A 24,762-nucleotide genomic window follows, 5' to 3' on the forward strand; every position below is an offset into this window, starting at 1 on the left:
AACTGTAAATAAAGACAGCCTTTGCAATGTTTCTAAGATGCTATGTTTCACATGCAATTAGAAGTACTTATCAAATAGGAAGCCATAAATCAATTCCTACTTTGTGTCAATACAAAAAGCCTTAAACAAACAAACAAAAATCACACTTTAGAATTTGGGACCAAGATTAGAAAGATCCAACTTCCTGTGGAAAATCTCGGTCCTTCCTACAACATAAATTATAGGGCTGTTATTATAAGGATGAAATTGGAGGAGGGAAGTGTTTATCAGCACTGTGCATGCTTCAAAATGATTTAGAAAAAGCATTTTGGGCATCATGTGAGCATCATTTCTCTCAATCATTAAAGTTGTCATGCTTTTTTTCTGATTTCTGCACAAAGAAGATGATAATGTTTTAATCAGCAGCATCTACTTTTTAGAATTTAGATGCTATCCTTGCAAGACAAGTACATCTTTCTAATCCTTTTCAAAGCATTTAGAGCCATGCTGTTGGCAACGGCTTTAAACTTCTGAGAACAAGGAAATAGTCTGCAGTGACTTTACTGAGATTATAGAAAATTGCGATTCAGTTTTTCGCTTTGCCAATTTAGGCTCATAATAACTTCAGTGTGTATAAGTGTAATATAATGTGTAATGACCTCTCTATATGACAGAGGTGGTGGAAAAGGCTTGACATTTAAAAATTCCCCCAGAGCTTCAAAAAACAGTTAAGACAAAGTAAGTAAACTAAGATAATTGTGAAGCAAACAAAACATTGATAAAAGAATCTCTGGAATGTTGAAAATGACATTGAAAATTATGTGGAAATACAATACAATGCAATACAATGGCAGAGTTGGAAGGGACCTTGGAAGTCTTCTAGTCCAACCCCCTGCCTAGGCAGGAAACCCTATACCGTTTCAGACAGATGGCTATCCAACATCTTCTTAAAGACTTCCAGTGTTGGGGCATTCACAACTTCTGGAGGCAAGCTGTTCCACTGATTAATTGTTCTAACTGTCAGGAAGTTTCTCCTCAGTTCTTGGTTGCTTCTCTCCTTGATTAGTTTCCACCCATTGCTTCTTGTTCTGCCCTCAGGTGCCTTGGAGAATAGTTTGACTCCCTCTTCTTTGTGGCAACCCCTGAGATATTGGAAGACTGCTATCATGTCTCCCCTAGTCCTTCTTTTCATTACTCAGCCTAGAACTGTGTTGGCTTTTTTGGCAGCTGCTGCACACTGCTGGCTCATATTTAAATGGCTGTCCACTAGGATTCCAAGAACCTTCTCACAGTTACGACTATTGAGCAAGGTACCACCTATACTGTACCTGTGCATTTTGTTTTTCTTACCTAAATGTAGAACCTTACTCTTTTTTACCATTGAATTTCATTTTATTAGATAGTGCCCAATGTTCAAATGCAAGTATAGTCACAGAAAAAGATCAAACTCATGAACTATCAGATGGTTTCTCTACTACATTTGGCCACTGGTTCAATAATGTGGAACAAACTGGATCTAAAAGTGTTTCATATATTTTTAATATTATTTTGTTACATTTATATTCTGTCATTCTACTAAGAATGTATATGTTACTTTCAGGGGTGGGTTGCTCCCGGCATTACTGCCGGTTCGTGTGCGCATTTACACAAAAATAGGTCTGCACATGAGCAAAACATTAAAAAAAAGAAATAAAATTAAATGTGTGCAATTACAATTGTTCTCCACATGCGCAGAACCAAAAATCAAGATGGCAGCACCATAGGATAATGAGTTTGGGGATGTGGCAGGCCTGGGTTGCTGCCGGTTCCAGGGACCCAGGCCGCCAAACCAGAGGTAGGAACCCACCTCTGGTTAATTTGTACTCTCACTCATTCTCACAACCACCTCTGATCTATGTAGGTTACCCTGAAAGACAAACGATTGGCCAAAGATCATCTACAGCAGGCATGTCCAAAGTGCGGCCCGGGGGCCAAATGTGGCCCTTTTTCAAATTTCAAGCGGCCCGCAGCCTCTTCTCCCCACTGGAGTTGTTTAGTCTTTCATAAAATACTGTATTTTTCGAAGTATAAAGATGCATCTTTTCCCCCACAAAAAAGAGGCTAAAAATCTGGGTGCATCTTATACACTGAATACAGCATTTTTTGCCTCCCCAAACTCTGCCCCCTTCACCAAAATGGCTGTGCATAGCCTTTAGGAGGTTTTCAGAGTGCTCCTGGGGGCTGTGGAGGGCATAAATAAGCAAAAAACAGGCCATTTTTTGCTCAACTTTGCCCCCCCCCTAGCCCCCAGGAGCACTCTAGAAGCCTCTTAAAGGGTAGTCATGCCCTTTAAAAAATAGGCCCATTTTCGTGGGAGAGTGCAAAAACTTTTTTTAAAATTTGCCTCTTCAAAATCTTGGTGCGTCTTATACTCTGAAAAATACGGTAGTTAATTCGCATTTAATGTTAAGGGTTCAAAGAATGTCAGGCTGTATGATCGGCCCCACACATTTTCACCTCACCAAATCTGGCCCTCCTCGCAAAAAGTTTGGACACCCCTGATCTACAGTCATAAGCACCATAGCCAGTGGCGGTTTGACCTATTTCAACATTCTGAGCATTAGCTTTTGCTAGCATCTTCCATTTACAATATAAAACAAAATAAAAAAATATTTTACTCTACTCCGACCAGTTGAGAGAGATTACTATCATTCCCATGAGGTAACGATTTAGATGCTGAGCAAGGTGTAGGTGACTCAAGTTCTACTTTCTTAGAACTAATTTTACATGCTTTTCTTTTGACAACATACACTTAACTATCTCAATTCTACTGGACTCAATCTTAGAGTTTCTGCTCTCACTTCCATATAACAAAGCAGCATGGGGTTAATCTGCATGTCTGCAACTTTTTAATTTTTATTTTACTACCTTTGTTTCATCTTGCTTCCTTCTGCTTTTTACATGTCCCTACAACAATGACCTTTGGCTAAAAACAAATAAAACTTTGCTGGTAATAATAACAAGACAGAAAGCTGAGAGAAATCAGCATGCTTCAATATACTGACATAAACGTTGATAAAAATTGTGTTTGTGTAATTCAAGACGTATTAGAAGATTTCTCACAAATAAAACTTACCAGTCCCCAAAGGGCTCCTTCGGTGGTGGCCACAATAGTTGCAGCTCTAGGAGTGTTATACATCAAGGCCAGTTCCCCAAAACTGCCGTGATTATCATAGCGACCAACGCAACGAGTTTGGCTTTCTCGTGCTACAAAAATATCATATGATCCCCTAGAAAGATGGGAAAATAAAAACCCCAAGCATTAATTCAAACGCAAAACACTGCTAATAAAAGCTCAGTTTAATAAAAATAGTAGTAGTTTGTTTTCTAATGTAAAAATAAAATAAAACATTTCCATCTGGTTGGAACAGAACATGCCCTGTCAGAATGTATCCCTATTTGCTACCAAACACTGCCCGCACACAGCACCCATATTTTCACTGTATTGATCACTATGGGCAAGCATAGCTGAGAAAAAGAGGAGTTCTTGGCATGCAGAAATGACCACCCAGCTTCCAATCTATACAATTAAGCTGGGGTTAATTCGCTTCCACTGTTTGCAACAGGGGCGGATGCATCAAACTGCTGGGGGTGGGGTGGGGAGTCTGAGAATAGTGAAATAATATTTTTTCATTTCTTTCTCTTCCTGTTGCTCTAAATGCCTCACAGGCTACAATCTCAAAATCCTTTGTAAACGCCAATGGGCTTGTCCTGCCCTTATTTTAATTATTTGAACTAGTTCAACCCCCTGCCTAGGCAGAAAACCCTATACCATTCCAGACAAATGGCTATCCAACATCTTAAAGACTTCCAGTGTTGGGGCATTCACAACTTCTGGAGGCAAGCTGTTCCACTGATTCATTGTTCTAACTGTCAGGAAATTTCTCCTCAGTTCTAAGTTGCTTCTCTCCTTGATTAATTTCCACCCATTGCTTCTTGTTCTACACTCAGGTGCCTTGGAGAATAGTTTGACTCCCTCTTCTTTCTGGTAACCCCTGAGATCTCAGAACATTGTTGTCATGTCATTTCTAGTTCTTCTTTTCATTAAACTAGACATACCCAGTTCCTGCAACCGTTCCTCGTATGTTTTAGCCTCCAGTCCCCTAATCATTTTTGTTGCTCTACTCTGCACTCTTTCTAGAGTCTCCACATATTTTCTACATCGTGGCGACCACTTGCAGTATTCCAAGTGTGGCCTTACCAAGGCATTATAAAGTGGTATTAACACTTCACGTGATCTTGATTCTATCCCTCTTGTTGATGCAGCCTACAACTGTGTTGGCTTTTTTTGGCAGCTGCTGAACACTGCTGGCTCATATTTAAATGGTTGTCCACTAAGACTCCAAGATCCCTCTCACAGTTACTACTATTGAGGAAGGTACCACCTATACTGTATCTGTGCATTTTGTTTTTCTTGCCTAAATGTAGAACCATACTTTTTACCATTGAATTTCATTTTGTTAGATAGTGCCCAATGTTCAAGTTTGTCAAGATCCTTCTGTATCTTAAGCCTATCTTCTGGAGTGTTGGCTATTCCTGCCAGCTTGGTGTCATCTGTAAATTTGATGAGTTCCCCATTTATTCCCTCATCCAAATCATTGATGAAAATGTTGAAGAGTACTGGGCCTAATACAGAGCCTTGGGGTACTCCGCTGCATACTTCCCTCCATGTAGATACAGTTCCATTGAGGACTACACGTTGAGTGCGGTTGGTCAGCCAGTTACGAATCCATGTGGTGGTGATGCTGTCTAACCCACATTCTTCTACTTTATCTAGTAGTAGGTTATGGTCTACCTTATCAAATGCCTTACTGAAGTCCAAGTAAACTATATCGATGGCATTTCTCTGGTCCACTAATTTTGTCACTTTGTCAAAGAATGCAATAAGATTAGTCTGGCATGATCTGTTTTTGGCAAACCCATGTTGGCTTTTGGCTATTACTTTGTTTGCTTCTAGGTGTTCGCTAATTCATTGCTTGATTATCTTTTCCAGAATCTTTCCTGGTATTGAGGTTAGGATGATAGGTCTATAGTTTCCTGGATCTATTTTTTTTTTCCTTTTTTGAAGATGGGAACCACATCAGCTCTTTTCTAGTCTCTGGCAGTTCCCCGGTGCTCCAGGATCTCTGAAAGATATAGTTCAGTGGTTCTGAGATCTCGTCTGCCATTTCCTTCAGAACCCTGGGGTGCAATCCATCCGGTCCTGGTGATTTGAACTCGTCTAGGGTAGACAGGTGCTCACTTACCATTTTCTTCCCTATTTCAACTTGTGTTCCTAATCTGTTTTTTGTGGTGCTGTTTTTGATAGGAAGGTGACTGTTTTATCCCTTTGTGTAAAGACAGATGCAAAACATGAGTTAAATAGTTCTGCTTTCTCCCTGTTGCTTATCATCTTCATGCCACTTTCTCCCAGCAATGGACCAATTGTTTCCTTAACCTTTTTCTTGTTTTTAACATGTTGGAAGAAGCTTTTTTTGTTATTTTTTACTTTTGTGGCAAGCCTTTCTTTATTGTGAGCCTTAGCATTCCCTACTTCATCTTTACAAGCTCGGGCTATTTGCTGATATTCTGCCTTAGTTATGTCCCCCTCTTTCCACTTTTTATACTTAACTTTTTTGTCTTTCAATTTGTCAGAGAGTTCTTTATGCAACCATGCTGGTTTCTTTTGGGAGCTGTTATTTTTCTTCTTCATTGGTATTGTGCTAGCTAGACTGAGCTTTTGTAATCTCATTTTTCAAAATTTCCCAAGCTTCTTGAGTTGCTTTCCCCTTGAGGATTCTCATCCATGGAATTCTTCCCAAGCTCTCTCTAAGTTTATTGAAATTCGCTCTTTTAAAATCCAAGACTCTAGTTTGATTATTAAATTATTAGACTTATTTTTTTTAAATGCTTTATTATTGTTCTAGGCAGCTTAACAAAACGAAGAAGCTTTTTAAAATAAATGCTTGATCTGAAGAGGCCCAGTGCTATTGTATCTTCTTTTAAATAGCAGAGAATAACTATACTTCCATCAATTTTGATAGCATCTGTACAAGTATAGTCTGAAATGTAACACTACAAATAGTGTATATCATCTGTACTGTTTGCTGTTTGTTGCAAGGAGCAAATTGCTGGGAGGCAGAAGCAGATTTTTCCCCTTGTTTTCATCCCCAAAAGCTAAATGTGTCTTATACTTCAAAGCATCTTATACTCCGAAAAATATGGTAAGTTGAATTCTTCAGAATTTCACTATATATACAATAAGGTAGTCATTTCTACCATAGTTCTCAGATTCACATTCATGATCATTTCAGTTTCACAGAAAGCTACAAACACACATATTTTACCATATACGTCAAAAACGTAAGAAGGCATTCATTGTGAAAAGCAATCAGTGCAGTAATATTTGAGAATGAACTAGCAGAGCTATCTTTAACCCTTAAAACCAGTAAGCATATTCTTGTAAAAAAAAATCTTTCTACTTCAAATATTACTTTACAGAGATAAAACGGTTATCTGTGAAAGGGACTACTTTTTTTTAACAATTAATATCTATAAATAACTTCCATATATCAATATCGGTTTTTCATATATAATTTTCAGTTGATTTTTGCAATATAAGATAACAATTAAAATTTGTGTTCCTTTAGTAAACCTTCTTACAATCATAACATGCTCTCTAAAGTCTGTCCTTTTTATCTGAAACTTAGAAAGTTCAGCTTCCTCATTCCTAATTAATACAATTTAATTTAACATTTATGTTAGAAACATTTGACTCCTTACTCTTCAATGACATAAAAGTTGTCTCCATCATCTCCTTGGTCAATTACATGTTCCTGAGGTCGCACTTTTCTTTCAAACATGGCATCCAAAACTTGTGACAATTGTTCCTGAAAGGATAAAAAGCATTTCAATTAACATTTCTTATGAGGACTAAGTCATTCCTATATAATGCTCCAAAAACTCTTGTCTATGCCATGAGCTTTTTGAACTATAGAGGAGAAGAGTATTCTTGAATGGGGTGCCATCTCACTTGTTCATAAATGCAAAAAACATACAAATCAAACTAAAAATAGATTTTACTTTCCAATGTCAGAGAAAACTCCCTTCTACTTCTAGGGTCTTCTAACTCCAAAGAACAAATAGAAGTCTGCCATATTAAAAAAAAGGGAAAAAAAGCCGGGGAATCTCAAAGCCTACCATGAGAACAGTGGCTACAATGCTATGTTTTCATGGTCAATTCAATGTTTCAGGATAAAGTGCTAGGCAACTGATAAACAGAGGTATGGTCTCCAAAAGATCAGTAAGTTTTGGCTATATCACAATTAGTCATCTATCTAGTGGTTTTGACAATTCATAGGGAATACACCTATGAAACTGATTTCTAATTGATCAAAGTGATTAGGAAGCACCATTCTATACACCAAAGAAAAGTGCCAGTCTGAGAAAGTGCAGTTACACCACGAAAAGGCAGGAAGCACCATCTCTTTAAGGAGGGGAAGGGAAAAGTGATTCTAAATGATTCAAATTCTACAAGAGAAAAGATGGGGATTCTTTCCCTCAGATCTTCCCCAAATCTATTTTAAAAGTCCAGAGAGATTGAGACATTACAAGATAATCTCTGCATAGAAACATAGAAAACTGACAGCAGAAAAAGACCTAGTGGTCCATTGATTCCGCCTTTTGAGGGCAGAACTTCCTAATCTTCTGCAAAACTTCCTAATCAGTTCAAATATCACAACAGTAAAACTTAAGAAGAGCTGAAGAAGCCCATTGGATGCTTCTTGGATGCTTCAAAGAAAAATCAGAAAGTCCAGTTGCTCCTTTGGGACAGTTTATATCTTGGTGCATCAAAGTCTGTATCAAAGCCAGACTTGCTACTTCTCAGAAATGTATGTGGCAGCAAGCTTGGAAGAAACCAACAGGATATATGATTGTTTTCACTTTTACCAGAATTTCAAGAATTCAGTCTACAAAAATATTTAAATTTGCACATCAGCAACATTTAGTTCTCTGAAAATGAATTTTATTACAGTTAGCAACCAAGTGCAAAGAAAAAAAAGACATAATTACAACAAAACATCCATGTACATATAGATAAACGAACAGTTAGGCTTTAAGATACCATCCATAAAACCTTTGGAGCTAATCTAGTTAACTCACCCTGTAAAATCTGATCTATAAAACCTATCCACTTTATTTGCTACTTTACAATCCTTGGTTAGTACATATAAAAATCAGTTAACAGAAAATTGGAGGAAGGAAATAACTTTATGGCATATATTACAGAAATGGATGAAACATAAAATTTTGCCTGCTGATATGTTTTATCTGTAAGACACTTATACTTTTCTATGGCTTCAGAGTAAAATCTCACCACATGCGCCAAAACATTAGGGGCTACGTCCTTTAGCCTTAGAGGAAGGTAACATTCTGTGGATCTCCTTTGTAACCTTTTAATAAGCAGAGTTATCTTTCAGTGATTGGCTTGCTCATACGAGAGGCGGCTTAGAAGAATATGAATACATTTAATTCTCCGTAAGGTTTAAGTCAAATAAGAAAAGAATGATAGTCTCTAAAGGGTAGCAAATTAGTATTTTATGGCAACAGATATTATCAATCTAAATGTAGAGTTTAAAATGGGTTGATTGGGTTTTTTTTAACTACTTTCATTGGCAGATACTCCCTTTGAAGATTGTGAAAATACTTGAATAAAATCAAAGGCCAAGAAAAAGCTTCTTATCCTGTTCCTTAAAATAAGAGAAAAAAATCAACCCCTATATTAAGGATTATAGGAATGTCAATGCCCTACTCTTATCTTGCAACAAAATGTTTCCCTTAGTAAGAAGGAAGGGTTATTTTTCAATTAACTGAAGTTGTTGGGTGCCTTTAAAAAAAAAACACCAAAATAAATTATTGTTTAAAACTCTGAGGTTTGGGATGTATAAATCTCCAATGAATTAAAACATTGCTTCAAGAAAGCCAATTTTCACTTTAAATTACTGCTTGAATTACTGAAAATGTTATTGCTAGATGCATCCACAAGATAAATGAACAAATATTTATTCTACCCTTGTTAAAATAAAAATATACCCATATAACTTCCTTAGAGAACACTTGAAGGAGTCATCACATTGTAAGTTGAAAATTCAGAAGGAAAATATCTCAATGGTATTAAGTACTGAATATTTATCAACAAAAAGCAGACATTATTTTATTTTATTTTTAAAATGTTATTCCAAAAAGGCATTATGCATCATTTGCATATCAGATATGTAATACCTAGCACTGTTTACAAGATAAATTTTGTTTTTGTCAATGATTTTATCCAGTGTTCTATGATTGTTGCTGCCCAAGTTGTTGAATATGAGATGGATGGTAATACATTTCATAGATGGATGGATGGATATTAAACAAACCAGTTTCATTTTCTACAGGCAGCCAATTGATACAGCAATGGGGTGATAATTTCTAGTAAGCCAACGTAAATTTTAGGACAGCCTGATGGATTGAAAAAAATGGGCATACCTTGCTGTTTTATAGAAAGCTCTGTCCAATTTAAATACACTGGTAAAGGGTTTAAATAAAACCTTGGACAGTGTTTTTTATTAACATATCACCTCGGGTAAAATCAGCACGGCTTTATTCTGAACCTAGGATGTGTTATTCCCATGTTTAAATATTCCCTATGTTCTGAAATGTAGCATATTTTTAAAAGGCTAAACAGGGAATTAAAACCATAATAAGCATTCCTATCAAGGTAGTTCCATTCTGCTGTGGTGATAACATTTCAGCACAACTGAAATAACTCTCAATGGCAAAAAGAAATGTAGGATGCAGGAAATTAAGGTAGGATATGAATAATAAAAATATCCAAAATGAGTAGCCTTATTAAAAGATTGTTTTTATTTAGTGGTGCAAAAATTTTACAATATTGTGGATTAGAAAACTGTGATGGAGTTCTTGAGTTGACGTAAGAGAATTAGAATAAGTAACTCAGAATAATTTTGCCTTAATTTTTAGGGAGAAGTACTTTAGTTTTCAAGACTCTGTTACATTACCCTACTAGCAACAAAGATTTTTCCAAAAAAAATTCAGATAGTTTTTGGACTTGCTTGCTATATCTTTTCTGTTACCCAATTTACCTAATACATTATTTCTTCCTACAGGTGGTATTTAAATAAATGTTTATATGTTAAATTGGTACACTTTTTATTTGTGGTCTACCCAAGATTACATTTTTCATTCATACTGATCTTTACAAACATTGTCCTGAATGTTACCAGATTTTACCATTATTACCTTTTGAATTATTAAAACCTAGAATGCTGCAGAACATGTTAAAAACAGAAAGGATTAAGTGAGAGCTAAGAACCATGAAAAAAACTTGGCAGCATCTTCTAAGAGAAGCTGTGGAGGCTGGAAAGGTTAAGGACTATAGTAATTTGGCAAGCTGACATTCAGAGGAAAAACAGCTCTCACTTATTCAAATGCTATCAACTGAGTTTTATCACAGTAGGTTTAGCAGTGTTCATGCAGTCCTTCTGAATCTTTACTAAAAGGATGCAAATTATAACTAGGCAACCTGTAGCAAAGTCAGAACGCAGCCGCGCGGGCAATTATGGGGAGTACGAGGTACTCCCAAGTAACACCTCTCCTGCGCGAGCTGCACTGGCTCCCTGTAGTCTTCCGGGTGCGTTTCAAGGTGTTGATCACCATCTTCAAAGCGCTCCATGGCACAGGACCTAGTTACTTGCGGGATCGTATCCTGCCCCATACATCCCTGCGACCAATTCGCTCTCACAGAGAGGGACTCCTCCGGGTGCCATCCACTAAGCTATGCCAGAGGGCGGCGCCGAGGGGTAGGGCCTTCTCTGTGATGGGCCCAGCCCTCTGGAATGACCTCCCCCCCCCCCCCGACATTAGGACAACTACCGATCTCCGCTCCTTCCGCAAGAAACTCAAGACCCACCTGTTCCAACTAGCTGGCCTGGCTTGAACTGTAATTACATTCTCCAATCCCCCTGGACAATTTTAAATTAATTCTGACTTTCTGGGTATTTTAATTGTTTTAATCTTACTGTGTTGTTTTAACTTATGATTATTTATTTATGTATTGTAAAATGTTTTTGTATATACCTCCTCCTCGTCACTTGTTTGTATATTTAATTGTACGCCGCCCCGAGTCCCTTTGTGGAGAGGGAGCGGCCTATAAATTGAATTAATAATAATAATAATAATTGTTAAGAAACCTCAAGACCTAAAGGGGTAATGGTTTTAGAAAATTTGTATTCATGTTTGCTAATTACTGTCAAGTAGTAGAACGTGGCAACAGAAGAGAATAAAAATGTTCAGATCATCTTTTAGCAAAGCCAAATACATCTTCTTTACTAGCAATATCCCTGGTAGATACCACTTCAGTTTTTTTTTAAAAAAGAACATTTTTGGTAAAGTGATGGGCAATATTTTCATGACCGGATGCTCATTTAAATATTTCTGAACTTCTATTCTATTTATTTTCCTTACATTACCCATGCCTTTAAAAATGATGGGGTTGAAGGGAAGTTAGTGTATGTGTAAGGTAAAAAGCATTTATTCTAAAGCCCACTAATACTTTCTTTAATTTGTGAAAGGAAGAGGTGGCAATAGCTGCAAGAAATGCTCAATATTACAATATGGATAGGTTAAAAAAACACTTCCGCTAAATATTTCCTACTCTCTATGATATTGAAAGTCAAGATATACAGAGTAGATATAGTGTAGGGTCAGCCCCAACAATAATTGCTAAGCCCATGAAATAGCTGCATGTCCTAGAATCACTTTAGGTAGCGAGATAATAATAAATAATAAATGCCCTGTATCACAATTCCTAAAATGAAATAATCTGAGCATCCTAATTATGTAATTATAGACACTAAGAATAAACTAATTAATAATTCTGGCTTGCTGAAGAGACACAAGCCATATTCCTGGATCTAGGCAACAGTGAACAAGAAAGTTCAGTCAAATAAGGTAAAATTCTTTACAAATCTGGTATTTAATGTACATCTGACTGCAGAGGTGGGTTCCAACCGGTTCGGCAGAGTAGGTAGTAACTCAGCCACCCATGCCTCCGAACCAGTTCTATCAGCGGCACCGTAGGCAGTGTCATCTTGTTTTCTGCTTCTGCGCATGCACAAAAGCAATTTTTTCACTACTGCACATGCGTGCAGAGGGCGTATCAAGCACGTTCGAAGTGCGTCCCTGAGCAAATCGCAGTAAAGAAATCTGGAACCCACCCCTGTCTGACTGGTGTATTAAAAGTTAAATCCTCTTCCTTTTTTGTACTGACTGTTACAAATTAAATATTCTAAAATAGGAATATTTTGAAATAAGAAGTAACTCAATTTCATCCACATGTTGCTATAGTCACATTTGTAATAAATCAAAATGCTCCTGAATTCATATATGTTAGATTTTGAATCTTCAAGTGAAAGGTCAAATTAAAACAGTAAATATAGGTTAAGCTTACCTGATCTAGGTTTTTGAAGATGAGAATATCTTTACAGGCTTCCTGCAATCTGCATCTCTGCTCATCTGTTTTTGGATGAACTACCTAAAAAAAAGAAAAACCACAAAGTGGTTTAAACATCTTGATATCAACACATTTTAGCTAAACATGTTTGGGGTTATAATTCTGCAGATATTTAGGGAAAACATTTTGAAAATGTTTTAACTGTAGCAGTGTACAATTTTCACATTCCTTCAGTAAAGGAGGCCTGAGAAGTAAGAAAGGAAAGATCTGGCTCCAACTATTTTATTAATTAATAATACTCAGTTGAAAAGTCTTCAGGAATAATTTTGTGAATCCTTTTGTATTCATTCAAAAGTCATAATAAAGAACAAATGCTGCTACTTCATTCATCACTTTAGTTCGTAACTTCACCCAAGGAATAGAATAAAATTAATTGCTCTTTGTATCACGAAGCAATATAGTATTTTCAATCTTGCTTACCTTTGGCTCTGTATCTTCGTCCTCTTCATCTGGATTGAAGGCTTCCGCACAGACTTGAAAAAGAAATATTTATTATTCTTTAACAGGGCTGTTATGCATAGAGAGGCAAGAATTCTGTATGGATATATAAATCAGTGCCATCTTTAAGTTCCCAAATAACATAAATTTTAGTGTAAAAGATGTAACACTTTAAGGGTACAGACACTTGCTTAACTATTATTCAGGAGTTAGTCCAAGGTAATCAAAATAAAGGCAATACAGTGGTTCTCTCCATTGCACCATTCTATATCAAGATATGACAAAAAAGGTGTAGTAAACAGGATTGCTTGTGAGACTTACCGTATATTGCCTATTTGTGTGAAAGGGAAAAATAGAAAAAAACAATCTCACATATAAGAGTCAGGCACTAAGAAATGTTCTTTTTTAACAAATAGGGATGTCTATATTTGCACCAAGCAAATAAGTATCGCATCAACAATTTTCCCTGTGCATTTTTTGGTCACGATTTAGGAAGAAAAAATAGTTCAGTATACTGTAGTCCTCAACTTACAACCACAACTGAGCCCAAAATTTCTGTTGCTAAGTGAAACATTTGTTAAGTGAGTTTTGCTCCAGTTTACGGCCCTTCTTCTCATAGTTGTTAAGTGAATCATTGCATTTGTTAAACTAGTAAAATGGGTAAGCAGATCTGGTTTCCCCATTAGCTTTGTCCGAAGGCTCAAAAAGGTTGCATCATAAATATGAAGCAGTTGTCAAGCGTCCAAATTTGATCATGTGACCATAGGGATGCTGCAGTGGTCATACTTATGAAAAAAGGTCATAAATCATTTTTTCAGTGCCACTGTAATTTTGAACACTCACTAAATGACCTGTTGAAAGTTGAGAACTACCCGTAGTCTATAATGGAGTCAAACATTTATGTTCAAAATTTCAGAGCTTAACATATATTTAAAAAGTAAAAAAAAAACTATATGCCAAGATTATGCTGAAATATTATCAGAACAAAATACAAGTTAATAATTATTTGCTTCAATGTGATATGCTCTTGAAACTTTCCCAAAGAAAAGCAGAGGAATATTTTACATACACCAATAACATATTGGACTTTGGACAAGGGTATAAAATTTAAATTTACTGTACAGTTTACTAAATAATAAAGTGCAAAAAAGGGGAAATATGTGAATCAGAAAATGTTAAACCATTCAATTTGCCTCCTCAATAGGAGCCTGCAAACTTGATCAGCAAGCTCACCTGGAATTTTGAAAGCATATCATGAACATCTTCATAAAATGTTTGCTATGGTGAGTGTCCTCAATAATTGTTGGTTTTAAAGTGATTTTGCTAGCCTTTAATAATGGGTATGTGTGACACTGACTTGACTCAACTCCTGATGAATTCATGGACACAAGCTATATAGCTTTCTTGGTGATAATACAAAAAGGTTTGTTAATATATGCATTACAGGATATATTTTTGTCAGTTTGCTAATTTTATCTCTTAACCTGGGATCTCCTGTTCAAGACTTCTTGAACAGGAGCTTAGCTTTTTCAAGATCAGCCAGAATCTTAATACTATTTTAATTGTTACTGTATTTTTCTGTAAGCATTTTATATTTTTATAAAAAAATTTTAATGTAGGCTTCCAGGAAAGATACAAAACCTAGAGCATCGGGAAATATGTTTGATCAGAACTGGGTTTGAGTTTGAATTTTCAGAAAAATGTAAAACTCTCCAGTGTATATTTGCCACATACAACCTAGATGTAATGATAAAGCCTACATGCCACTAGGAAAACCTAATCCAATTCTACCTTCCATAGAATAACAGAGTTGGAAGGGACCTTGGAGGTCATCTAGTCCAACTCCCTTCCCAAACAGGAGTGTCTATACCATTTTAGATAAGTCGCTGTCCAGTCCCGTCTTGAAAGCCTTCAGTGATGGGGCACCCACAATTTTACAACAACAGTATTTTATTCTATAGTCTAACTGTATAAAACCTTTGATAGATTGCCCTGAACTAAATAACCTTGGGAAGAATAAGAAAAAGAAGTCAATTTCTGAAAATCTGAAATAAACTGGCAATTCCATAAAAGTGTAAACAATTTGAGAGGTAGCTATATAATTATAGCATACTGGCAAATTCAGCAAGACTGTAAATATTAAAAATGTTTTTGTTCTACTATGAGGACGCAAGTTTTCCAATGACAAAACCAGGCAGAATTACCCCTGAAAAAGGGATGAAGAACCCACCTCAGATGGTATTGGATTTAATACAAAAGAAGTATTACTTTTTAAATTACCATATTTTTAGCATACAAGAAACACCCCCCCCCCAAAGTGGGTAGAAATGTCTGTGTGTCTCATAGAGTGAATATTGCGGCAAGGGAGGGGGGTTTGGCGGCTGCGATCGGGGGCAGCAGACAGGCATCGGCAAACGGACAGCAATAGGCGGCAGCGATCCCTGCCGCCTAGAACAGCTGATCAGTGGTATTCCAGGAGGCCAATCCAACCACCAATGAGCTGCTTGGTAGCAAAGGCTCCAGCATTTCGTGGCGGCGGCAGTTCAGCTCAGTTGACCGGTGGTGGGTGTAATGGAGCGAAGTCCTGACGAGCCACGTGCTGGGGCTGCGATAACATGCTGAAGAAGGACGCTAGCCAGATGAATATCGGATGGATGCTGGGAGGCAGTGGCAGATTTTTTCCCCTTGTTTTCCTCCTCTAAAGCTAATGTGTGTCTTATAGTCCGGAGCATGTTATAATGCCAAAAATACAGTAATTATCGGTTCAGCAATTAATGCAAATCAATGTGAACTATTGTTCTAAATCTAAACTACATTAATTAAAGGCGTCCATAAAAAGTTTCCATGTATAAATAAGTTTACACATGTTGCTTTGAGTAAGAGTAGAAAAATAATTAGAAGTGACATGCCTTCATTAAAAAGTGGCACTAAGATTTAGATTTTTCTTAACAATTACAGCATGCTAAATCGAATCAAAGGAATAGAATAGAATAGAATAGAATAGAATAGAAGACTATAATATAATTCTTTATTGGCCAAGTGTGATTGGACACACAAGAAATTTGTCTTTGGTGCATAAAGAAAACTAAAATAGAATACATCACACACAAAAGCACACAGGTGTGCATTTTCTTACATCTTTATTCTTATAACATGATGTACAATGACCGCACTGAACTAGTGGGCAGGTACTGTTGAAATAATCACAAGACAATCTGATGCTAGCTGAAATGGAAGCTTTCCAGGTTTTTGATATTTTATGAATGAAAGAGCATTGCTCAAGTCATTTTCCTGTGTAAAACACCACATATTAAACCATGTTTATGAGCTGCTCCCTATATTCCAGATTTAGCCAAGGCAAACATTCCAAAATATCTGAGCTGGTGTGACATGAGGAGTTACTGCTATTAAAAGTTTGTATTTTTTTTCTTGCATGAAAACTAGAATTTTCAACATGTCAATTAAAGCACAGTAAGCACTTTTTAGGCTGTTCCCTCTAATCCCTCCCAGTATGACTTTTCCATTCCAGCTTAACTTCATGTTTTCTCTGAGCAGGAGACCATACTTTAAACACTGTGGCAGTCACATTTTTATTTTTAAAAATGTCAATACGATCTAGGTACACCCAAACATATTCTTGAAAAACCGATGATGCTAGCAACTTCTTAATAAAAATAATAAGATGAGGTGGGGAACTACGTATATGGTAGGCATGTTATAACCGCATAATAGAGTGTACCACAAAAACATTTTCAGAAAATTGAGAACAACATTCACAGCAACAATCAAAAGTGTTGTTATATATTAATAACAGACTGTAGGAATAAGAACATTAAAATAGTTGCCAACTTTTTTGAAATAAAGCTTTTAAAAATAGCTTTTAAATTTTAATGGGAGATATCTATGTATCTTCTAAATATATGCCTAATTCACATTGATGTAATTTAGTCCATAATAAAAATATACATCTTGTTTAAACTTTAGCACTTTATTATTTTTGTTCTATTATTACAGAAGTTGCATTATCATTTTTTCCAATTCAAATTTTCAAGTTAAAAAATAATTATGAAAAAAGTAAACAAAGTTCTTGAACAAATCAAGACTAATAACCTTAAAAGAATATTCAGCAAAGTAATTCCCAGACTAGGGGAAATAAATTTAAAGTGTGTTATTATTCTGATATCCACTTTTTCTTTCACAAATTTGGAGAAAAATATTCTCCACCGTGACTTTACAATTAAACTTGCTATCATTTTATAATTTCATTTTACTGGGGTTAGCTGCCCAATAAATTTAAATAAAATAAAATAAATAATATGCATATGCAACATTGGCAAAAAGAAAAGAAGAACTAGGAAGGAAATGAGTAGGTAAACCAGATGGCAAAACTGCAGCAGGAATTATACGGGAATTTAACTGCTGGAGATCTCCATGCATCATCACCTCTTTTTCTCCCCCCCCAGGATTACTTTTAAGAACCATTCCATAATTCAATTTCATGTTGATACTATTGTTAACATATCATAATGTTATGTAATGGCTTGATTGGCTTTGATGTGTTTATTTCATTATTACAGCTGCATAAAGATACACTGCAAAGTTTTTCACATATAATGCAATGGTGGGTTCCGGATCCCATTCCAACTGTTACGGTTGGAACGGGTCCGGCGTTGTCCACATGGATACGTGCAGCGGGTGCATGCGTCCTGTCCAGCGACACCTCCACGAGCCTCTGCAATGCTCCAGCTGCTCAGCGGAGCATCACACAGACACAGAAGTGCCAAAGACTTTAAAGGACAGATAAGGAGCTTGGGCGGGCAGTCCTCTAGAGCACCCTACCGGAACGGTACTTGGTGCTCCGGGCAGGCTCCAGTACGCCCGTACTGAGGCGTATTGCCTGCAATTCACCACTGGTATAATGCTAACTCATTATAGTATCTTTTAGTCTGTGCATTTGACTGCTTGTTCCTTTCCTGTTGATAAAGGAGCAAACACCCAAGAAATATAACACAGGCAAGCACTTAATAAGATAGCAGTGAAGGCTTAGAAAAGGATATTCACATGCCAGGATGTGTCTATACCTACAAAAATATTTGTGCAGATAATGGTTTCCCTGTATGAAAGTGAAAAAAGAAACAGGATAGAAAGAATATTGATGTTTTCGAGGCTGCAGAAGGTTCTTGAGAGAGCATGAATAACCAAGAAAAAACTAAAAAAATGGATCATAGGGGGAAAAAATGATCTAGACTCTAGAGTTTATATTCAAGGCACAAATGACCAGACTCAAATTATCCTACTTTGAATATATTATGTGAACATCCAATTCCTTTGACAAGTCTATAATGATGGGAAAGGAAAAAGGATAGCCAGCAGTAAACCAGACCGACTCGATTACAATGTCAAAGGGCGTACTATCAGAAAACCTGAATTGCCAGGGTGTGGACACGTCCTGAAGATCTACCCATATATCCTACTAAGAGCCAAGACCAATTTGAGGGCATATAGTTCTTTTAATCCCTTTAGATCTTTAATACTTTAATGAAATCAAGCTTTCATATTATTTTATTACAAATACTTCTAAGGTCTATGAACATTTTATTATTTCAATGAATTCTGTAGAGTATCATTAAATTCAAGCCAGAGTTAAATTAACTGTTAATGGTGTTTTACTTTTAACTTCTCTGTTATATTTTTTAGGTTTTTCCAATGCAGCTTTTGAAACGTTTTCCTGGCTGTATAATTATTATTATTTTCCAAACACAATCAGAAAGAAATATATAAGCAACAAAAATAGACTGTGAAAGTATTAAATTAAGACTTTAAATCATTTGGATTAGTAACCTAAATCAGACTCCTAATGAAACAAATACATTTCAGTCATTTTAGCTAGTTTTTCCTTCAATATCTTCTATCCTCCTAGAGAACACTAAATCTGAGAAACAAAACCAATGAAGCAACACCTAATAATCAGGGGGAAAAAACCCTGAATATTCATGCAGATTGGTAAATTACAGGATTCATCAATGTTTCTAGCAACATATTCTAAATGTTGTTTAAATGACATGTAAAAAGCCAAAAAAAGAATGCAGTCACAAAAGTTACAGAAATACTATTTACCGTACCTGACTGTGGAAATAAAGATAGTAATGTCTCTCTATATTGCCTTACACTTTACACATTTTGGAGCAGAAAACTGATTGTGTAAAGCATATCAAATTTGATACGCTTTAAATCTGCAACACTCCATTTTGAGTTTGAAACAGATGTCTGGGATGCAAGAAGCTGTCCTGCAGGTGAAATGAGATGTTTTCATAATTTTGAAAGTCTTTTGAATACAACCCATATTTTTTGAGCTGGAAAGGCTACCTAAAAGCACAGAGTGAACATTTGTTTAACTGTTGCTTCCATCTATTATGCCCGCCTCTGTTTCAAGCACTACATGGAATGTGGCTAGAGAAAGTATGTTTGTTTGGTCAGTCTACCAAGCATAATTTACTTAGCAATGTTTAAAAGATAGTAAAAAAAAGACTACCACTCATAGCATATACGTTTTATGTATTCTGAGTTTTGAAAACTGCATTAATATTTGCATCTCTACACTTCTTAAGACTTGTAAAGTGAATGTTCTACTACTGAAATACATTTACACATTATTTTCTTAAACAATAAACAAGTATCAACATCATTTAGTTAAAAAAGAAAAGACATGTAAAGTCAAGGATTTTCATTACTGGAAATAGATTAAGAGCTAAAATAAACCTAGCATTATGCTTTTATTTTTGCCATTTAGAAAAACACTTAGAAGGTACTTAAATAAATGAGAGCCACTTTGATGTTAAAGTGCCTGGATTAGAAAGTGGAAGCACATGATCTTTCTTTAGGCATGAAAACAAGCTGATGACTTTGGGCCAATCATTTTCTTTCCGTCCGTCCCCCCGCCCCGCCCCCCCCAGTTATTGTGGAGAATATAATAAGAGACAGGAGCATTATGTGTCAACTGTATAAAATAAAGGCAGGATATAAATCCACACTCACGTTAAAGAAGATGACCAAGAGCTGTAGCAAGCAGAAGAGTGATAAAATGTCATTGACCTGGAAAGGATTGGAATTTTTAGTTCTTTGTTCCTTGAGGTGACATGTTTTTTTTCTTTTAAGTTTCCTGTGTTTATTCAAGATATAATATAATAAGTTTCTTTAGTTTCTCAGTGAAAAATCATTTAATGATAGTCACCAAGTTTCAGAAATACAGTTTTGGAAAGAGAGTGCGGCCCACTAGAATTGTAATTGTCCATCATTGCTTAAAGGATTAAGTAGTTTGCAGTTACTTTTGAAATAAATTGAAAATATGTTTGCTTAGTAAATTCTTAGAGTATGAGAGATTAAGCCATTAATTTTAGTTTAATCTTCTGAGTTTTAGATCACTTGGCAGTCTTAATTTCAAATTTGGCTTGCCTAATTTTTAAAGCTCTGATATCTACAACCAGGTGCCCTGCTTTTAAGTTTCAGGCTAAGACTAAAGCAGTGAGCCTGCTCACATACAATTGATCATAGGTCTTCTTTCTGAGCCCATGGACTATTGCTGGTATTTAGTGCTGAGGGGTTTTAAATTACATGCTCTGGTTCTGAAAGGTGCAGGAGTTTATTGATTTATTCAGCTAATCTTTGGCCCAATGCAGACAATACAGTACAATGCAATACAATAGCAGAGTTGGAAGGGACCTTGGAGGTCTTCTAGTCCAACCCCCTGCCTAGGCAGGAAACCCTATACTGTTTCAGACAGATAGCTATCCAACATCTTTTTAAAGACTTCCAGTGTTGGGGCATTCACAACTTCTGGAGGCAAGCTGTTCCACTGATTAATTGTTCTAACTGTCAGGAAATTTCTCCTCAGTTCTAAGTTGCTTCTCTCCTTGATTAGTTTCCACCCATTGCTTCTTGTTCTACCCTCAGGTGCCTTGGAGAATAGTTTGACTCCCTCTTCTTTGTGGCAGCCCCTGAGATATTGGAACACTGCTATCATGTCTCCCCTAGTCCTTCTTTTCATTAAACTAGACATACCTAGTTCCTGCAACCGTTCTTCATATGTTCAGATAGATGGACATTTTTCTCTCAACTGGGTGGTATATGATTAACAGCTGATCACAATATATTTAAAAATGCTGAATTGCGCCTGTTGCACACAGATCATTTCTTGGTCCAGATGAAATTCATCATTTTTAATGATCTTTGGAGAAAGGGGGGAGGGGTGTCAGTTAAATGGTCCATTTGGAGCATTTTATGGATTCAGATGAATTACATAGGACACTTAAGGATTTTCTAGATGATTTGGCAGGCAATTTAGCCAAGTGCTTAGTGAGCCTTTGGAAGTGGGAGTTGACTCAGATGCTTAATATGGTTGAATAGCCTCTATCATCCAATCCCATCAAGCACTTGGTTTAGCAACAAAGCTCCAGAAGACATAATGGGAAAAGGTATGCTTGGAGCACAAGCCAGAGTGGAATGGGACAACTCGCCACAGTCATCTCACTGTGGCCAAAATGATGCAGCCCACTTGCCGCAGGACAATTCCATGCAGGATTACTCAAAGTGATAAATATTATCTGCCACTATTTCTTTGACATTATTTCCATTGACAAAAATGGAAATAATTTAGAAGAAACAGTAGCTGATAACTTTTATAGCTTAGAGTTATCTTGCATGGATTATTCCACAGTGAACGGAATGTCGCGAGATGCCGTGGCAAGATTGCCATGGTGAGACTGCCACGCCGAGTCATCCTACACCTCAAGCAGAGGAAGTTAATATTATGGAGCACAGGTAAATTTCATGTTTAAGCCTAGTTAATGTTGATTCATCTCCTCAAATATTGCCTCAGCAAGTGGTCATCTAGCAGCACCATTTAGGACTGCCATTTTCTTTTTGGTAAGGATAGACAGGAAAGTCTTCTGACAAGCTGCAATGTCTTTTTAGGTAAGGAAGCAATGTTAAATGCTCTTCATGTTTGTATATTGAGGGAAATAAATTTAAAAATTTGTTTTTTATCAAGAAACATGCTATCTTCTTTCCCTTATTCCGTTAGAATATTTTTATACCAAATACCCAAACTGCTTATTTTATTTATTCCTTATATATATTGTTGTTAGTTGTGAAGTCATGTCCGACCCATCGTGACCCTATGGACAATGTTCCTCCAGGCCTTCCTATCCTCTAATATCCTCTTGAGTCCATTTAACCTGACGCCTACTGCTTCGGTGACTCCATCCATCCACCTCATTCTCTGTCGTCCTATTCTTCTTTTGCCCTCAATCTTTATATAATTGAGTTGCTTACATCTAACATATCCTGTAGTTTAAAATGTTAAAACATAGCTGAAAGTAACAACTAGTCTTTTGAACATCCCTGTTTCTAGTACAATTAAAGAAAGTGCAGCAGAAAGTAACCATGTTTTTTTTTTATATTATTCCAAACCTTTCCACAGAAGGATCATTTCTGAACATGCTTTTACATAAATATTTGTCTCTCTCATGAGAAAATATGAACTACAATTCTGCTTTATTTATTTAAAGAATGGTTAAAAATATCAGGTCAATGTAACTAAAGCAAATTTAGTACAGCACTGTGTGCCAAATGTCATCATGTCTCAAAAATAATCAGAATTATGCTTGTGTCATCACTTTAACAAGAGTGAAGAAAAATGTGTGAATGTTAAAATAACTTTTTGACACAACACATTAATATTCTAATTTTATTGAGTATTGCTGCACTGGATTAAATAGACAAATATATAACTTTACAAAGATTATTGATAATCTGAGAAACAGATAGTATTGTTGTAGAAACAAAATTGTACTTTAGTTTGAAAAATTACATAAGGTGCAGAAAGAAGATAGGCAGCATATTCAAGCAACCAACCACCTTGTTCCACTGGCTGTTCTACTCATTAACACAGGAAATTCCTTTGAATGTGTTCCTCAAAACTTTTTTTTTATACTTTTAATCCACTGACTCCAATCCTTCTTTCTAAAGCAATGGAGATCAAGGCTACTTCCTCTTCTAGATGACAATTCTTCAGATTTTTGAAGACTTATTACATTGTCTCTCAGTCATCTCTTTTGGGTACAACATTCATACATCTTTTTAACTGATCTTTATAGATCTGGTTTTCAGATTCTATCATTTTGGTAGCCTTTTTTTGAACTTGCTTCAAATTGTCAGAACTCTTGATGAACACTATTGCCTAAATATTCCAAATACAGACTGACCAGAGTAACCTATCTCCGTTACTTTTGCTAGGGTTCAGACACTTTAAATCTACAGCATTGTCTTGAGCTACTAAGGTTGTAATGCTATTAAGGAAGGTTAATCGGGTACAAATTGTTGGCAACAAGTTTAGGCTGACCTCTGCTAATTATACCACCACAGATCAGGGCACTTAAAAGATGCTAATAAGGTACCCAAGGCAATCAGCCTGAGAGAAGAAGTAACCACAAAAGGGAAGTATTGCTGGAGCATAGAAAAGGAGAAGTACCAAAGGGGACAGAGTGGAAAAACAACCAGTGGTGTTATATGGGCATATCTGAACGGAAGTGAGGCTAAAATGGAAAATGCCCTTTAACCCCAGCCTGTGGGGGTAGAGTGCTGCATATAAAAGGGAGCCTTTGCACAACTTTCTTTAAAACCCTGCATGATATGAGTCCAGGTTACCTCTAAAACCCTAACCCTAACCTCAGAAATCTTCTCACCCCAATGGGGATTGGCCTGCCCCATTCATGCTTGCAGAAGGAGCTTGCTGTGGACTCCCTTGGACAAGAAATTCCAGCTGGTGGGATCCAGGGTTGGCTTGCCCCAGAAAAGCCAAGGGAGATTGGTAGAACTTATTCAGCAGAGGAAGAAGACATCTTATTTTCTTCATAGGATACAGCATACATAGCCTTCTTATGATTCACAATTTTCATTGTTCTGTGCATGTCCATAAAAGAGCCATGAATATTGAGTTGGGGGTTACAAATAATTATTAGCAAACAGGCAAATTCACAAATATGGAATCTATAAATAATAGCACTTTTTCTTGGTAGGTTATATACTAAGACTCAAAATACTTGTCTGGCACCTTTAGTAAAATATCCGGAATATAAAAAACACAATACCAGGATACGGTTTGGTGGTATACTTTATCTTGGATGTAACCCAAACATTTTAATAATTACCAAGGACACTTAAGAAAGATATAATCCATGGAGATGCTGAACAAGGAAGCATGTGTGTTAAGATAAATATTAGCTTTATTGATATGAAGTTTCAGGCTTCTGAAAATTTAAATTATATTGCAATCACTCATCCTTCTAATTACATATATTTGTTTTTTTAATACTTTTTGCCAACTAAATACCAACTAAATCATCCTAGGTATCAGGTCTTGGCAAAGGATTTCTAGAGAAAAAGATACACATGAGCTAAACTGCTTGAGAAAATTACCAATTAAGGGATGATAAGTTATAGATGATTGTGTACTTTTGTAATTAGTCATACTATGTCCTGGACAGTTCTCAATGAAGAAGCTTCTTGGATGAAAATGGGCATTGGCTTACCTGAGATGCTCATTCTCTGGGAAGGTGGAGACAGCAGCCAGGAATGGATTAACTCTGTTATCATCCAATGGGACTGAGTCTGAAGATTTCAATATCCCACCTCCTCTACTGGCTCCTCCAGCTTTTAAGACTCAATTTCCTTAGGGATAGGACATGCTAATTTGA

At 36.4% G+C, this 24,762-nt stretch overlaps 1 protein-coding gene across 1 annotated transcript in view; it reads right to left on the bottom strand.

Moving 5' to 3' along the window:
- Positions 1-24,762, bottom strand: part of PRKAR2A (protein kinase cAMP-dependent type II regulatory subunit alpha) — a 72,209-nt gene that overhangs the window by 9,175 nt on the left and 38,272 nt on the right. The window contains exons 3-6 of the mRNA XM_081935951.1: positions 12,992-13,044; positions 12,509-12,592; positions 6,781-6,887; positions 3,095-3,248 (exon numbers count right to left, since the gene is read on the bottom strand). Coding sequence (XP_081792077.1) covers positions 3,095-3,248; positions 6,781-6,887; positions 12,509-12,592; positions 12,992-13,044 — 398 coding nt within the window. The remainder of the gene's footprint in view (positions 1-3,094; positions 3,249-6,780; positions 6,888-12,508; positions 12,593-12,991; positions 13,045-24,762) is intronic.

The sequence above is a fragment of the Natrix helvetica genome (genome assembly GCF_964273705.1).
Source record: "Natrix helvetica genome assembly, chromosome: 1".
NCBI classification, from domain to species: Eukaryota; Metazoa; Chordata; class Lepidosauria; order Squamata; family Natricidae; genus Natrix; species Natrix helvetica.